Source organism: Chenopodium quinoa, unplaced genomic scaffold, assembly GCF_001683475.1.
Source record: "Chenopodium quinoa cultivar QQ74 unplaced genomic scaffold, ASM168347v1, whole genome shotgun sequence".
In the NCBI taxonomy this organism is placed as follows: domain Eukaryota; kingdom Viridiplantae; phylum Streptophyta; class Magnoliopsida; order Caryophyllales; family Amaranthaceae; genus Chenopodium; species Chenopodium quinoa.
In genome coordinates, this window is record NW_018743920.1 from 2282439 (window position 1) to 2301035 (window position 18597).

The window sequence follows — 18597 nt, forward strand, 5'->3', positions numbered from 1 at the left end:
GTTGGATTAATTTTAGTTACTTCACTTTCAGTTAAGCTTAGCAAGGTTCGGGGTTGGAGCTAAATTGGGTGCAATATTATTTTCTGTCGAATTAATTTGAGTTGTTTCACTTTCAGTTCAGGTTTTCGAGTACATCATGATAACATTAGCAAGGTTTGGAATTCGAGTACATCATGATAACATTAGTACATAAAATAAAGGTATGCTCATATCTTAAAATTTTTGTAATAATTTCTTTTTATATTTTAAAAAAAAAAAAAAAAAAAAAAAACCCTTGATTTTTGTTTGAAAAATTCTGTATAGCATCAATTTTGATCTTTAATAGAAAATTAAAATATGTACTCATTAACATCAGCTAACGGCTGCAGCATGTAATTAATAACAAAATTCAATTCTAAGCATTGAAGAACCTAATTTCATTCTTGATAAGAAACTTGCAATTGGCAAGTTCTACAATGTCCACAAGTACAGAAAGTTGGAGGCATACAGGAAGATACAGATTGAACACAGACCTAACATCGACAGCACTACGAGCTCACGCTATCCTCACCTATGTGACTAGGATCTGCAATCCTACAATTACAGTACACTCAAATCATTATGTGCAACCTGCTGGAAGCTAGTCATATTGTTCAAATGGTACCCGAACAAACAACTGCCCATGCAATGTCACCACAGCTGATGTCTGATGTGGGTCAATTCTTGACGGTAGGCTAACAACCTGATCAAAACAGACAATGGGGAACATTCTCAGTACCAAAACAATACTGTGATGTATTTATAATGACACCATATAATGCAAGCAAACAATGGAGATCAGTAAACACAAATGATAGCTTAACAAACAAAGGGAAAAGGAAAATAGATTACATCATTGAAAAGGAAAGGGGAAAAAACAGCAAACTTACTAGCTTTATAAAAATAAATAAATAAATAAAACAGCTAATACTCCGATGCCCCTTTTTACTTGCTTTATAAAACTTGAGAAAGATTTAGGAGAGAACGTAGTGGATGAGGAGGGACCCGACTAAAGATAAAAAAAAAAAAAAAAAAAAAAAAAAAGGGGGCAAGGTATTTGGTACAGAATAAGTAATACTCCGTAATAGTTACAATACTACTGATAAGAATTAGAGGAATAATTCTTTTTACATACAATGCCTACTTATACATCTCATAGAGCATCAAGAATCAATTAAAGAAGCCTAATGGAATTCTATCCTTCTAGGATTAAATCAGATGTTTCATAGCCCTGCAAGAGGATAGTCTAACAGACAAACAGCAAAGATCTATCTGTTTTAGAGTTCCATATTAATCTCAGCTTACGTATTAACCATTCCTCTTCTAAAAAAAAGTAACATAAAAAGAAGAATACCTTCTTGAAAGGTGTCACACTCCAAGGATTGTCAGGATTTTCAGGTTCACCCGATATAACCAAACGACCAGCAGGATCAGACTGAACACGCACCTGTTAACAGTAAAATAAAGCAAATAGGTTTACTGTACATTCTTACAATCAATATCACCTGCATTCAATGGCTAACGCACCAAAAACATATTTTCTATTTCCTTCATTACTTTAAAACTCCATTCACATCTCTAGAGTACACATTTAACAATAAGCCAATTTGTTTAGCCTAAAACAAGCTGATTTGATGTGACTGGAGTGTACTTTTTTTCTAACACAAATGAAAAGATGATGAAAGAAGTTTAACAGCAATAATACTGCATATAATAATATGCACACAGTACAATATTACATTAATTCAGTCATACAAATGGACTTATGGGCATAATAAGTCCCATTTCAAGGAATGCTTGAAGGTACAAAATATTTAAACTATTTACTTTTGGGCCTTCCAAAGGAAATACAAGGAAATACTAAATCATGGGATATGGGTGTAAGGTCAATTTCCAGCAAAACCACAACATATTGGTACTATACGAACACACACCAAACATAATGAAACAACGGGCCAAAAGTCCTAGAGAGTTAGTACTGGCTAATTTTTATATTATTCACTACCAGTACCAACTTCAAGGGCATTTGCCCTGCTGCACCAAGGAGAACACCGGTGATTAAAAGCTTTATATTACTTAGAATCACAAAGAATTATACATTGACATATGACTATTGGTTCTAGAAGGACATTAAGAAAAAGAAATAAATGTCACCTCTTCACGTAGTAGCCCAGGAACTAAAGCATAGACCTCATAGCAATCTTTCTGATGCAGAGATACAGAAAATACAACCAATAAGTAAATAAAAAATTGTAAAGGAAAGCATTTTATAAAAGATCCAACAATTTAGAAACTTACAGTCTCACGAACATTAATCTTCACCCAATCAGCAGGAGATCCAATGTCAATTACTGTGGTTTCCGATCTGGCAGGTAGTGAAACAATCAGCATGGCTTCCAAAGCAGGTAAGAGGTAGGAGAATAAATTTAACATAAGGTTAATCAATGGACTTTTCAGCAAAAAGCCAATAGCTATCAGTTTTTGATTTTGTAAAAAATCAAAGTTCATCATATAAACATGATAGTTATGTGATAGGAGAAAAATTTATTCACATTAAGACTGAGGTCTTCAACAAACTGCTTCTTTAACAGTTTCATATCTTCTAGGAAGTAAGAAAAAAAAAAAATCTTCTTCTAACACCCAGCTTGCCTGTGGCAAGCCTTGGGATGTGTTTATAACTTTATATACCAAAAACACTAAGGGGCTGTTTGGTTGAACTTCTTGGAATGGGTTGAATCCATTCCATGGTTTTATTTGTTTGGTTGGGCTATTTAAGTATGGAATCTCATACCTGGGGGATTCTAACTCCACCCCATTCCATTGGAATCTCATACTCACCTCCTCCCTAAGGATTCATAATCCATACTACCACTCAAATATGAGAATCCAATCCATGGTTAAACCAAACAACTTTAGATTGGTATGGGATATAGAATCCATACCACCCAAGTATGAGAATCCATACCAATCCATTCCAGCTTAGTGAACCAAACGAGCCCTAAAAGTACAAGCAACCAACGGACTCAAAGTTAAAAGGGTATGGCATTAATAACTATAGGGAAACGCCTGAAAAAAGTCAATGACAGTCTGACAGATATAGAAGTTCTAAAAGAAGTGAGGGAGACAAAATGCACAACATAATGTAGAATCGCACCACCTAAACTGAAACTTGAAAAGTTGCGGATTTCTTATGCTCAAAATACAGACTACCAGGAGTTCTACTCTTTTTGCCCGCTTCCAGAAGAACCAAAATATTGATTCACCAATAGTGCAACAGAGCAAGATAAACTACTTGTATTAAAGAAAAGTTGAGAACAGATTAAAAAAATTCACAGGGCCATAGGAAATCATATATCTAGATGCCTTACTGTATTTTTTGAACTTTGCGTGCAGGTTTCACAGCATGATCTGTTGAAGATGGGTTTTTCCGTTTCAGTTCACCTGAGGAAACAAAGATATTTAAACAGACTATAATAAATTAAAAGATTCCACTGGTTGCAAGAAAACTGAAAATGAAAAGATTAGCAAATGGATATACAAAATCATAGTAAGAGAGCGAACCCAGGTTTTTCAGCTGTCTTTCTTTCTTGCTCAACGAGATGAGATTCTTATCCTAAATACAAAAGTATTCATATTAAACACAAAAAAGCTTTCACCAATCAAAATGGAACATCATCAACATGACAGTCAAATTACCTTTATGATTGGGTCACTAACTTCACCATTGTCAAGAACACGCTGAGAATGCCAACCCTCCATAGCTCGAGCTGCAGCAACCCTGCGTGCCCTTCCTGATCCAGAACCCTGGGCATTACCAATGTGAGCAAAACAGTCCCAAGATGATTTTGGCAAATTCAATTTTAATATATTCCTCTACCCTCTCATCAAGAAACGAAGTCGTGTAGGGGTTGGGAAGTTTAGAAGCAGATGGGATATAAGTACATGAACAAAACAAATTTCTTTTAAGGCTAATACTTTGAACAGAAAAATAATCAACATGCTGTGCTGAACTGCTGAATGATCCAGGGTTACAATTTTAAATGGGCAAACAACAAAATGTCAAGCAGATACTAAAAATAATAGTAATAATAATACAAAATTAAATAAATTAGGCTTGTAACAGGTATTCATACTAACAAATGTGAAGACACAATGTACACCTTTTTACTTGCTATCATAAACTATCCTGAGTCCACAACCAAACTACAGTTTTGACAAGCAAAAGACATCCAAACTTTCACATACTTTTTCTGTCCTAAATAAAGTCCCATTTGCATTTTGCACACATTTTTAAGAGGGAGAATAAATAAATAAAGAAGACAGTGGGGTTTGGTAGATTAATAATGAATATAAAAAACATGATAAGGGGGATTGGTTGATACAAAGCGAGCAAAAATAAGATAGTGAGGTTTGGTTGATTTAAAGTGAGTAAAAAATAAGATAGTGGGGTTTGGTTGATTAAACGTGAATAAAGTGATACATATAGCCATAAGTGAAAGTTGATTTTTATTCAGAGACAAGGTTTTTGGGTGATATGGAACTTTTAATTGGAGACGGAGGGAGTAGAACTTTTTGGTTCCCTCGAGTCAAGGCACCATGTCATAGAGGCTCCTCAAAGCAAACTCTGGAAGTATATGTTGAGCATATTTAACAGGAAAAGAAATAAAACCAGAAAACTAATAGCCACCTTATGCATCACCACATGACTCCACTGTCCCTGATCTCTGACCCTACCCCATACATAAGTCCAAAAGAGTATGCTTCTCCAACTTCCTCTCTCTCCTACAAACAGATAAAAAAAGGAAAGCTGAAAACCACAGCATATCACAGCATCCAGTCAGTCTCTGTTACTACCTCTACAAGTTCAAAAAGAGTGTATAACATTTCCCTTTCAGTCCCTATCTTGCATATTACGGTTACAACATTGTCTTCTTCATTATTCAAATTGCTGGTAAAGTCGTTAAGGACTTCTACATGATGCACAAAAATGATGGTACAAAGAAATTTCTTCTAGAGGTGCAAGCATAAGAATTTTTCCTTTATAAACTTATATTGCCAATAAAAAAAAAATACCCCGTAGCATTTTTGAATCAGATATTACTAGAAAGATGCAAAGGATTATTTATGAATGAAATATATATGTTACCAAAACAGCCACCCACAAAGAAGCAAGTCCCGTAATAAAGGGGTGTGGAGGACAACCATTCAGAAACATATTAGATATCACATACAGGGTTTTCCCATGTTCTTATGGCCAAACGTTACACTGGTGATATGTTAGATAACACAAATACAAGTATTAGAAACAAACACATTTGATTAGCTTTACAATTTTACATACCTGATTTTCAGCTCCCATAGGCACAGCAAGTGAACCGGGAATGCTAGAGCCATCACTACTTGTCCGGTATCTCTCATAATCAAGAAGAGCCTGCAAAAAAGAACTATTAAATATTAATATGCATAGTTTAAAAAAAAAAAAAAAAAAAAAAAAAAAAAAAAAAAAAAAAAAAAAAACTAAATCCAACAACAAATCATATAATCAACAAAAACTTACAAGCAACTACCAAAATATAAACTAACAGAGCTAGACACAAAAGGGAAGAGAAGAAATGACTACAATTATAACATATCTGCTACATTCACCTGTTCTCAATTGTTTTCCCCATTTCTTTGGTTTTTGAGAATTGGGTGTGAAGGAGGATAGGGGAAGGGGAAATGATGGAATACATATCATCATCTACACCATCAAACACTGACCATACAAGGAACAGACAAATGCCCTCCCATACACATTCACAAATATGCACCAAGTCACCAACTACAGTCTACATGTACACGAATATCTGGCTCTTCTTTTCTTCTACCTAGGGTTGGAGTAGTGATAATGTACACATATAAAAAGGTTCGAAATGCTAAATACAAGTGAGGCTCATTCTAAAGAGTGAAAGAGAATATAAAGATCTAACAAAGCAAAGAGCTTACCTTCTCATAGAATATGCGGAAGGTCCATGACACTGTGGTGCAAGTCCTGTCAAAATTACAGAAAATATTCCATTAAGGGCAGATTAATATAGAATTGCACTATTGTGGCGAGGTAGTTGGTGATGCTTTGCAAGAGACTATAAGAGTGCTATCTTTTAGATAAAATTATTTTGTTTTACTTGATGGTGTTTACAGTCTACATATTTCATAATTTTAGTGAAAGAGCAATCTAACACACAATATTGGATTACCGGAGGAAGAAGAAAAGGTATTCCCAAATCACCCCCTAGCTTTCCACATTGGTTCATTAAGTTGTTGACACATTAAGTCGTATTTTAGCTATAATGTAGGGTTCTGGGTTTGATGGAGGATTTTAAGGTGAAGGGATAGTCATGTATCCATATCGCATCTTCAGTTTGCAAGGAAAGTTAATTTATATCCCTCTAATAAATTAACAACATCCCAACAATATTTCAAATCTTTGAGGCATTTTTAGGATTGTAGACTAGAAAATCTATTGTCTAGGGGGGGAAGTTTATAAAAAAGCACGCCTAGGCACTAGGTGATTGGGGTAGAGTAATTTTTTTATCTAGGTGAGGCTCATTCAAAGATATGCACCAAAAGCGCACAAGGCACAGAACAGTCAATTTTCTTAAAAAGCACCAAGGGACAACAGGACCCCTATCGCCTTAAGCTTTTTTACTCATAGCTCAGAGGTCAATTCATATTGTTCCTCCCTCAAAGAATATGCTTCTCTTGTAGTTTCAGTTCCTTCCCGTCACATATATCATAAACAAGTGTCTTTTCAAGGAAAAGTTTAAAAGTGTTCGCTTTTCAGAAAGCCAATAGCTTGTAAAGAGAATGACACACAAGGTCTTATGTGTTTGAAGTTTATGACAATGAAGGTGAAGTCCATTACACAATTAACTTGTTTTACGACTCCACACAAATGACAATTGCAAATTACATAGCATAATAAATGTGTGCTTAAGAATCATTTTCTTTTTTTGGTTGTGTATTCCTAAGGACTTAAGGAGATACGTTTCTTTGGAAAAGATTTTAATTTTTGGGATATTCACCGGAAGTTATTGGGCGGGTCAGTGAGAGTCGGGTCAAAGAGGGTCACGTTTCCGGGTCGGACTAATGCGGGTAAATAATGGGTGGGCCAATAAACTATCAATTATAAAAAAATAGGCCAGAGCCATAAATAAGTATAAATGAATATGAAAATATCCATGTTATTTTTTTACACTATCTATTTTCTTTATCTATTAAATTGGGCAAACATTTTGACCTTACATTGACGTTACCCAATTAGGGCCCTGTCTATTGAAGACCCTATCCATTAGAGCTGGGCATTGTGTCGTGCCGGGCTGCCGCGGGCCGTGCCTCGCCGTGCCAGGAGGTGGGTTGTGCCATGCCGTGCCGGCCTGGGTGATGGCGGGTTGTGCCGGGCCGGGCCACCAAATGGTACACCCCAGCCCACATCACGGCACGGCCAATGTGCCTGGCAGGCCGAGTCATGCCGGGCCGCAGGCCAGCCCATTATTTTTATTATTAATTCATTAATTTTAATATTTTTATTTTTATTATTTATAGTTCTCGCTATTATTATGGTTTTTTTTGTTATTTTTATTTTTGTAATGTTTCTTTTTATTGTTTTTTATTTTTATTATTTATAGTTTTTTAATTATTTTATTATTATGAGTCGTGCTAGCGTGCCATGCTGGCGGGCCAAAAGTTCATGCCGGGTTCGTGCCAAATTTTTATTTTTTTGTTCACGGCACGGCCCACGGCCCACCCCTCGTTCCTTGTGTCGTACCGTGTCACTAGCGGGCTCGTGCCGTGTCGAGCCGCTACCGTGCCGTGCCTGTACCGCCCGCGGGGCGGCCCGGCCCATGCCCAGCTCTACTATCCATTAAGCACCCTTTAACCTTAGCCCTGACCCTATTATCATTGGAATGCCCTACCCAATAACCAGATCTAATCAAAATCTATTGTATCGGATTTGGGAAGAACAATTAGGAAGAAGCTTCTTTAACAGGTGGGTTTGTTTTGCTATTCTTTCAATTCTACGACTAGAAAGGAACAATAGAATTTAGACATGAGGAATACTGATCATAAGGCTATATAGGAAAGAGTAATAAACCTTGCCTCCCTTTGGTCCTAAACTAGCATCAAATTTTCACAAAAGCAACACTAGATTGCTTTTACTTTCCAATGATCTGCTTCAGAAGACTCCTTGTCTTTTTGGGTCATAATTTTAATTATACAGACATTTTTTTTCTAATTTCTTAGAAAAAAAGTTTCAAAAGGGCCCCTTTGCTACAAGTTTGACTGGAATGCACAGCATATACGAGAGGTAAAAAGGTCAGTGTTCTATATTGAACTTAGGTAACCCTTCCAAAGCAGTGGATCTGCACTAATATATGTGAATGATGTGCAACGTCAAATGAAATAATTGGATCATGAACAAATTTTCTAGCAATGGGCATTAGAACAAAAAAGTGTAAGGAGGAAGAGGCTTAGCCCATTACTTGGGAGGTTTAAATGACTCTCCCACTTGACGCCAATATTTACAAGCAGTCACCTGCAAACAAGTAATAAAATAAAATTCAAAATATGCTTCAACAAAAATCATAAATTACATCATCCCTTCCCTCAAAAGAGATAAGTTCATAACAATAGTACGACAATTTTGCTGCTTTCCATATCAGAAAGTACATAATACATTTTTACAAATCATTTAAGCAAAAAATTTAAAAAAACTCAAATGTATGAAAACCAATCCCTAAAACAGGCACCTTGTCTACCACTTAGCTAGTTTGCCTAGCTATAGGCTACTTCAAAAAAAAAAGGGTATGCATTTGGACCCGCTGACACAGCATAGAACTATTGAACGAATTGTTAGTTAAGTGATTTAGAAAAAAGACATACCCCCATGTCCAGACTTGCAGAATAAATTGACAATTTGATAAGTGTAATTTAAATTTTTAACTTGGCAACTAAATTCAAACTGAGGCAATACTTCGCACTTCATAAGTTCATACTTGTAATTTATAGAAACTTAGGTGAATCAATTCTATGCGAAATAATTGGCATAGCCCAAACCTAAGCACCTGCATAACCAGGCCAGGTTCTTCAGCTGAAACTTTTGATCTAGCCTCTCCCCATCATATGTTGCATTTAGCTGCTGATTAGGTTTTCAATAGGAAATAATATCTCCTGGATTATAGCCTTTATTTTCATTTCTCCTTGCTAAAGAAATACAAGTATACAACAAAGAAACTTCTCCCAGTTACCAATGTCTTTGATATCCTAGTTCAAGTTAATGAATAAACAATTTATGAAAGCTTTGAGACATTTCTAGGTTGCGCACATGCAATATAATAAGTGGAAAACAAAGAATGAGAAGGAAATCAAGAAGCCAAAATAAGCACCACCAAACAATACAGGACAACATTATCTGAAGAAACTTTCAGTAAAATAAGATTTCATACACTTTCAGAATTATTGAAATTAGTGAGCATAAGCATTAGTTGTACCATACAGTAATTATATATCGTACACAATTTCAAACGAAAAGGGACTTGAAGAGCTTATACAATCAGAAACAAAAATTTAACAACGAAGAATATACAGCTTTCCGCTGCATAGCAAAGCGTCATACTTGGTTATGATAACCGATATGGAAATGAACTATGTTCCACAAGTGGACAATAAAAAATACCACACTCCATGTTATCAATTGAAAACACAAACCTATGTTAAGCAACCAAACACACAAAGAATTCTCAAATGCAAATTTTACAAAGTGCATAAGCCTAAAAGTGCAAGCTACAATACTGAGCCCTGAAGAAGACTGTCAAGTAAAAAGTGAAGAGGTTTGCAGCTATAAGAAGGAAAAACATTCAAAGAATCGTGAGTAAGTTTAAGTGTTAGCTTTGCTGCTAATTATGTCAATAATGTTCAACCCATTACTTGCTAATGTCTCAGTTCCTCTCATTCCACCACTAAAAACAATACTCATCTTTTCTGGATAAGGAAGATAAGTCATATACTAATTGGAACAAGTTTTATAGATGGTAACAAAGAGAGCATGAAATAAATATACCTTGTCATAGCCGCCCAACTTCAAAACGGACCTCCAGAGCCTAGTAGAAAGAAAATAGAGATAAATCATCCAACATAACTTCCTCACTTAGCAACTAAATGTAATAATTTTTAATTGCTATAAAAGTCTCCAGCACAAATAATGTAGGACATTATATTAACAATAAAAATGTTACAGGTTAAGGGCGACAAACACACAGAGATTCAAGAGATTTACTTCAGCAAATTCAGTGGCTCTCCATAGAATTTTGGTGGCTTAAAGTCTAGACTTCTTTCTTTATGAAACTTATCAAGCTCCATCATAAAAGCTGCTTGTTCATCTTCTGTTCCTGACTCCCCTCCACCTGTAGTGTCTACGTCAAATTTAGAGGCAAGACTGGGAATTTTATCATCTACATCCATAACTCCTTCTTTTGTCTTTGCCACATTCTTCGGTTCTTCCTCCTTCATCTGTTCTACCTTCAATGAAGAAGATTGATTTCTGGAAACAGTTTCATCACCAGACCTATCTTTAAGTGAATCATCCAATTTTACATCATGGCCCTCTTCACTATCAGGTCTTATGGATCCCTTATCATCAGATATAGCAGGTTTCTTTATTGTTCCCTCGTTACTTTTCACTGAAGCCTCTGGCACAGGAATATCTGCATGATTGTTTTTTAAGGGGAGAACAAGGAATATTATTAAAACATACACAACATTAATATAAAGCAACTAGACGAACCAAATTCCTTTTAGATATGATCAAAAAGACATTACAAGCTTTTGCTTGGATTTCTTCAGACATACCATCATCATCTACTGACGGTTTGACATTGCCTGCATGCACGGTTTTGTTATTTTCAACCCCGTGAGTTGGAGAATCTACAATTTTATCAGGGTTCTTTTCCAGAGAAACCTCCACATGCAACACCTTTCCACCATCAATGGACATATCAGCTGGCCTAGGTTCCAATTGGTTCTCCAGCTCATCCTCAGTATCCTCCTCTTCCTCCCCACCGTCAATTGACACATCAACCGGCCCAGGTTCCAATTTGTTATCCAGCTCATCCTCTGTATCCTCATCTGATTCTTCTGTATCTTCTTCTTCCCCCTCTCCATCCTCCTCCTCCTCCTCCTCCTCTTCCTCTTCCTCTTCCTCTTCCCCTTCATCCTCCTCCTCCTCTTCAGCGTTCTCTTTATCATCTTCCCCTTCTTCCTTTTCCTCAAAGTCTTCCTTGTCCTCTGTATGTTTCTCCTTGACCATCTCCATTTTCATAGCATCTGGATCAGTGTTCACTGACCCAGAAATGTCATCACCAGATGGCTTGAACTCCTTTGCTTCAGTCATCGAAACAATGCCAAAAGTCCTTTGACGCTGAATTTACAAGAAGCACCTGTATAATACACAAGAAAGGACAAAATGTCAACTTGCTAGGTGCAGGGTTTCATTTTACACCAGATTTATAAGTGCACGGGCAAATACAACAAGACTATGTTCTTGGCACCTTTGGGAATAGTGCACCTCACTATCAGTCAGCTTGAACAAGGAGCACAACAAATTCCTAAGAATTACATTTTTCATTGATAAAATGTACGGAGTACTTCATTTGTTTTTACAAATTAAACACTTTTGTCTTCACACTTGCTAGTGTATAGCTTCAACCACTAATATCCTTACAATTTAATTGTGTAAAATTTACACCCAAAAAAAAAGATATTTTGAAAATATACATCGAGAAGAACTCGACAAAATCCCACATCACAATGCTTCTCTTTAACTATTAACCACTAATGTTAAAGAGAGTAGAGTGTTAAAATAGAGTAAAAATCAAAGTGTTTCATCTTTACATAAAAAAAAAAAAAAAAAAAAAAAAAAAAAAAAAAAAAAAAAAAACTATTCATATAATGAGATAATGATAGCTTAACTAAAGCAAGTCACTCTATAATGCTACAATACTAAGTAGTGCATATGCAAGACAGGTATCCAATATCCACCATATTCGCCCCACTTATGTCCTACAATGCTATGAGTACATTTGTAGCTAATATAAGTATCCTAAGTGCACTGTGAGAGTGTGAGACTATGATAGTCTTACCATTGTTATATGTAGCTTCAAAGTGTAATTATTTTTTAATACAAATACAAAGCTACACACTAAAAAAATTAGTAAACCCTACAAGCTACAGCTACAAAGGCTGGGATCAAGTTACACAGCATCAACATCAACAATATTCAATGCCTCTTAAGAAGTTCCCTTAGAGGCAGTATAGGGAAACCTGGTTGTCTGGTACATGCAGCCTATTCCAGCAAAAACAGAAATATTGAGTTCATTAACCCTTGATCTGAAACGCAATAGCATCCACCACTTCACAGCATATAAGATGTGCACACATTTTAATGAGCCACCTTAATTGGTAGCCTCAAATTTTCAGGTTTACACCCAGGCATAAACTTTTTGTGTAAAGTAAACAAACTGCTTGACATCTTGGCACAGGCAGGAGGATCAGGTTTGAACTATTTCAAGAAAACTAACAATTAACATAGAGTCAGGTACATCAGATACTTAAACTGACTGACAATCATGATTGATACAAATACTCCAAAGGTGTTTCTTATATCAACAAAATCTCACAACCGCACATGTCAGTTTACATAACAACAAGCACGAAATCAGGATATTAAGTTCCATAACCCTTGATCTGAAACACAATGGCATCCACCATGTGCACATATTTTAATGAGCCACCTTAATTGGTAAACTCGTGTTTTCAGGTTTACACTCAGGCATAAAGTTTTTGTATAAAATAATTACATACTATTTGACATCGTGGTTCACACAGGCAGATCAGGCTGAACTAATTCGAGAAATTTTACATATTACCCAAACTCAGGTACGTTAGATACTCAAATTGGCTGACAATTATGAAAGATACAAAAATTCCATAGGTGTTCATAAATCAACACCTATTCTCACAATCGTACAAGTCAATTTACATAACAAGCACAAAAACAAGATATTAATTTCATTAACCCTTGATCGGAAACACAGTGGCATCCACCACGAGCACGCATTGTAATTGAAGGCTTGTTTTTTCAGGTTTACACTCAGACATAAATTATAAACTATTTGCCATCCTGGAACACGCAGCCGGATCAGGCTTAAACTATTTCGAGAAAACTAACATCTAACAAAAACTCAGGTACATTAGAGATTACTTGAATTGGCTGACAATTACGAAAAATACAACTTCCATGAGTTCCATAGGAGTTAGTAAATCAACACCTATCTCAAAACACGCAAGTCAGCTTACATTACATGCTCGAAAGTCAAAAATCGAGATAACAGTACTCTACCATGTTCACAATTTGAGAGATACCGAAAATTTAAGCTATATTCGGAATTATCTATTCCTCTTTTCTCATTTCTTCCTCAAAACGCATTTCTAGAGTGATTATCAGGTTTATACGACTATGGTCTAACAATAAAAACCAAATTTCACTCAATTATCGAATTAGCCTCAAACAAATCACATAAAATTCTTCTAGCTAACAAAAATATCAACGTAAATTGCAGAAATCAAAATTCAAGCAAAAAAATCCTTCATTTTAATCTTAAATCACTTCAGAAATCATAACAAACAAGTCAATAGTTAGTAAACCTTAGAAGAACCCTAAATTGACTATACTGAATACTAAATTGACGATTATATGAAATTAAGCCCTAGATTGTGAAATTGATATTCGTTGATTGAAGAACAACATCTTACCTTAGAAGTCGCTTCAATGGAGGAGCAAAAGCTCGGAACCCGCTCCAATGGAGAGCTCGGAGTTCGCTGCAATGGAGGAGAGAGAAAGAAGTGCAGCGTAATAAAAGTGAAAAAAAGGCTTGAAAATGAATGGGAAAAATAAAAATGAAAATATATGACTCGAGTATGATGTCAATCGTTGGATTTGGATAATATCAACAGTCAGCATTCATTCTATGGACTATGGAGTAAACATTAATTTCACAAAAAATATTAACGAGGACATTAGAATTTTTAAGGAGTTACTAAATGCCACAATAGAATTATTTATGTTGCGGTATTAATTGACCTCTTTATCCTTATAAATTTAATCTTTGGCCTCATTCAATTATCTCACCACCCATGCCCCCCACCACCATAAACCCTAAATACTATAGGCACACAACTGTGAATTTGACCTCCGACCTGCACCACCAATTTTGCCGGAAAACACCTGTCGCACCATAACTGCCGAAATCAGCCATCTATCGCACAAATCTACCGGAAAAAACAGTAGGTGGACAACAATGGAATCGCGCCGTGGGAAGGTGGTTTATAGGCGGTTCGATGAACAACTTAAAAAAATAAAAAAAAAATAAAAATAAAACTTACAGTCGAATTGGCCGGCGATTTGTGGGTGGGTTATTTGAGTGAGCCTAGTTTTATACTAACTTTGCCTAGGATAGTGAAACCCCAACAAATTAAGCCTAAGCCACAGGCCTCAACTTCTGCTACTATGCTAGATTCTGCTACTGGCCCATCTTCTGCTACTAGCCCACCTCTTGTTGCTGGGCCATCTTCTGCTTGCCTAGAACCACCTTTCACAAGCCCAAATGAAGCAGGCCCATCTAGCCCATCCACATCTAAACCAGGTTCTTCTAAACCAGGCACCTTCAAACTAGGCCCACCCAAGCATTTCAGACCAAAATTAACCACTTGGAAAAACACAAAACTTGCACAAGCTGGACACCCTTGTAGTGGATCGGGGACCTTGAGTATAGTAGAACCTGTTAGGAGGAGCCCAAGGTTGACTTATTCCTTGTCACCCCAAAAGTTTACCCCCTCATTCAGTCAACCTAGGAGGTTACCTAGGATGTTAGAAGATATATCCTGTAACACCCTAAAAATTCTTTTCCGTTAAAATACTCATTTTGCCCCTTTTAAGAATACGAAAAAGGAAAATCTAAGACATTACCACCACCGTGAAAGCGGCTAAGGAAAATATCAAAGACTCACACACAGCGGAAGACTATTTTTAAAACCATTTAAAACAAGTCAATTTAAAAAAGTCAAACCAAACGAAAATAAAAGTCAAATAAAGCCAAACAAAGTCAACCTACAACTCGAAACCATTGTAGGCCCTTAAATTCTAATCAATATTTAAAAACTTTTGCGTTAGTCTCATGATCACAATAAAATAAATAATATTCAAAACAAATAAAACACATCATATTCTTATGAGAACTAAGCATGATTCGCTCTTTACTCATGTCCGTCATGAATATACTCCTTCACCTGTTAAGCTCTTATCTACTTGTACCCACTACTCGCCATTAGAAATGGGTCGTCGTAGGGCCAAAGGTAAAGAACACGCCAACAAACATGCAAATGCATAATCAGCAATGCTGAGTACATAAGCGTAATCAAACACACTAACATGCTTTCATCCTAACATCACACAACTTACCGTGTTGCACCTGTTTACAAGCATACAAAACACTCAACACCTAACTAGACCACTATTTATGCTCATTTAATTTTGATTACACGTCGAACTGGTTTCCAACATAATCCCTGCCTTAAATAAATTGAGGTAAACTATGCCGGGAGCTAACCGGGTAGGCAAATGTCACATAAAGTGACTGGAAGTCATGCACATAAAGATAAATAAAAAGGAAGATACAGCGTCCTGTACTCCCAGTAGAAGTTATGGTTAAATATAAAACCCCATAACTCCCCCCATATGTTCATACTCAAGGTATATACGTTCCAAGAGTTTTGGTGTGTAATCTCTTTCACTTTACGTTGTTTACATATTATTAGATTCGGTGATGACTCTCAAACCATAAAACAATCAATCATAATAAATCATTCAAGCAATCAAACATACCAATTTAATTCTTGAATAATTAGTGTCCACATAAATTTAATAGTTGAACCCTTTTTAATCTACCTTAGTGTCAAAGACACCTTAAACGCATAATGCGCCGCAAATCCTATCCCTCAGTGTTAGAAACACCTTAAGTGCATAATAAGCGCCGCAATAAAATTTATTCCTGTGTACTAAGAGACTTATTAGCTCAAACCCCATGCTTAAAGCATTAATAAAAATTATATGAACCATAATAAAATTCCCTTTTCATACTCCAAACCAAATTAAACATTTAGTTTAATTAAACATGCTCTCTAACATGCCAATAATAAAAGTGTGGTTCATATCCAACATGCCAATATAATTGATTCCAATCACCAATTCACCATAAATAATTCATTCATCACAAATCATTCACCAACATCAATCCAATCAACAAATTCCAATCAACACCTATATCATGATACTACTTGGAATTAATTCATCAAAGCCTAACATGCTTCTATACACTTAAATAAATACCAAGTATGCGAACGTACCTTGAATATGATCTTAAAAACGCCACGACTAAATAAAATCACTCACTTGGAAGTCTCCTACAAACCAAAATTATAAAGAAGTATTAATACATCTTTCACACAAATTTCCAGCAATTTATACTCTCTTTAAATCACTCATAAACCCTCTAAAATAATCTGAAATTTTATTTAAAACCCTTACTTTTATTCCCAATTAATGGATAATTAAAAATATTTTCAAAAAACTTAATTATAGCTTATGTATAAAAATTTCAGCATTATTAAAACTCATAAAATTGCTGTAATTTAGTTTAAAAACATTAATTTTAATAGTTCTAATTAACCACAATCAAATTCCATCAATAGACATTAATTTAGAAACCTAGGATTTTCAATTTGGGGCTTTTTAATTCAAAACCAAATCTGAAAATTAATATACAAAATACTTATTATTAAACATCCTAAAATCATCATGAACCCAAAAACAATAATTAGATTAAAGTTAGATTTAATTAAAAATTAAAAAGAAAGTTTTTTTTTTAAAACCACCGGCGCACAACCACCAAGGCCGGCTACCGCAGCCGCCTGGTGGCTGCTGTTGCCGACGAGCACTACTGGTGGTGGCCGCCGGCCAATGGTGGTGTGTGGTGGCCAGCTGGCGTGTGTGGTGGTGTATGGGTGGTGATTAAATAAATAAATTAAAGGGGAAGGGGAAAAATAAAATAAGAGGAAAGAGAGAATTTACCTTTGGGTGCACTCCACCTTAGGCATATGATGGGTATTTATACCCTCTATCATAACCTCCTACTTACTACCCTTAATGATCCCTTTCCTACTCAAATAAGGATTCCTAATCAAACTAGGATTTTGACTTTCCTTAAAACTTTGACTTTTAAAAATTATCTTTTATAAAATAATATGCCCCAATATTTCCAAATCATAAATTAAAATATTTTCAAGATTATTAAATAATTAAAAATACACTTTTAATATAAATCATTCTTTTTAAATTAATGAAAAAAACCCTAAATAATTCATTTTGAATTATTTAAATACTTTTAAGAAAATACTTATTTAAATTAAAATACATATAAAAATACGGGGTATTACATATCCCCTCATTCTCCCCCACATATCACACTATGTGATGATGATTTCTTTCATAGAATTAACTCTGAATCCCAAATGCTTTCTCCTGCACCCAGAAGAAGTCCAAGGCTATTGCAAGCTAACCCAAGCCCAAATCTTAGTCAGACACCATTGAGACCACCACAAATTAACCAAAATGAACCCCCATTTGAGCCTACTAGAAAAACTAGAACTTGCCAAGGCAGAATACTTCTCTTTCCTCATGGTAAGAAATTGCCTAATAGCACTGCAAGGCTTAAGGGTGTGGTTGTTCAGTCATCCCAAACTATACCAAAAGGTGGGAGTGGTAGGGTACTTAGGAGAAGAGGTGCAAGTGGGGTCGAGGTTAATGATGATGATAGCCTGCATAGTGATGATGACAGCAGTTCAGAGAATGATGGTGAGTATATACCGGAAGAAGAGAAAGAGATTGAGATTGAGAGTGAAGGTGAGGATGGTGATCCAGATGTAGTGGAGGAGAATGTGGGTGAGTTATTGCAGCATAATTATGTTGATGGAGGTTGGGAGCCATTCAGGTGTAATGAGAAATATTATGATGCTAAAGGGGGTTATATGGGAAAGTTGTATAACAAGGGTGAGGTGTATGATGATGTAAAGTTTGGGAGAATTTCCTTAAGACCATGGCAATTGTTTGTTGATAGGGATCACTTCAAGGATGCCCTTAGAGACTATTGCATCCAAGAAGGATTCAGCTTGGTAGTGAGGAAAGCTGAACATGACAGATACACTGCTGAATGTGCTGACAGCAGATGCAGGTGAAGGATTTATGCTACTATACTCATTGATTGGTTTACTTGGGCCATAAAAAGCATAAAGCATGGGCATACATGTGACATGAACATGGTCAATAATCCATGTGTAATTGCAAGTGGGCAGCTCAGAAGTTGTTGGAAGATATTAAAGCCAGCCTAGATATCAAAGGGAAAGCACTTAATCAATTACTTTGGGAGAGAT

General features: G+C 35.8%; 1 protein-coding gene across 1 annotated transcript; it reads right to left on the bottom strand.

Annotated features, from left to right (window-relative positions):
• Positions 1-317: 317 nt before the first annotated feature.
• LOC110687872 (AT-rich interactive domain-containing protein 6-like) lies at positions 318-14012 on the bottom strand. Its single transcript, XM_021864514.1, has 14 exons — positions 13867-14012; positions 10906-11492; positions 10334-10760; positions 10118-10157; positions 8541-8593; positions 6004-6049; positions 5360-5449; positions 3715-3822; positions 3580-3631; positions 3387-3459; positions 2317-2383; positions 2173-2223; positions 1373-1465; positions 318-721 (listed from the first exon to the last, which is right to left on the bottom strand). The coding sequence occupies exons 2-14, from the start codon at positions 11444-11446 to the stop codon at positions 620-622; spliced, it is 1743 nt and encodes a 580-aa protein (XP_021720206.1). The 5' UTR covers positions 11447-11492; positions 13867-14012; the 3' UTR covers positions 318-619.
• Between the last annotated feature and the right edge of the window lie 4585 nt (positions 14013-18597).

Coding starts and splice junctions, on each gene's coding strand:
- LOC110687872 (XM_021864514.1), bottom strand. CDS start 11,446: ATGACTGAAGCAAAGGAGTTCAAGCCATCTGGTGATGACATTTCTGGG. Junction 3,632..3,714: donor TTAGTGACCCAATCATAAAG/GTAATTTGACTG, acceptor TTTTGTATTTAG/GATAAGAATCTCATCTCGTT. Junction 3,460..3,579: donor AAGACAGCTGAAAAACCTGG/GTTCGCTCTCTT, acceptor TTGTTTCCTCAG/GTGAACTGAAACGGAAAAAC.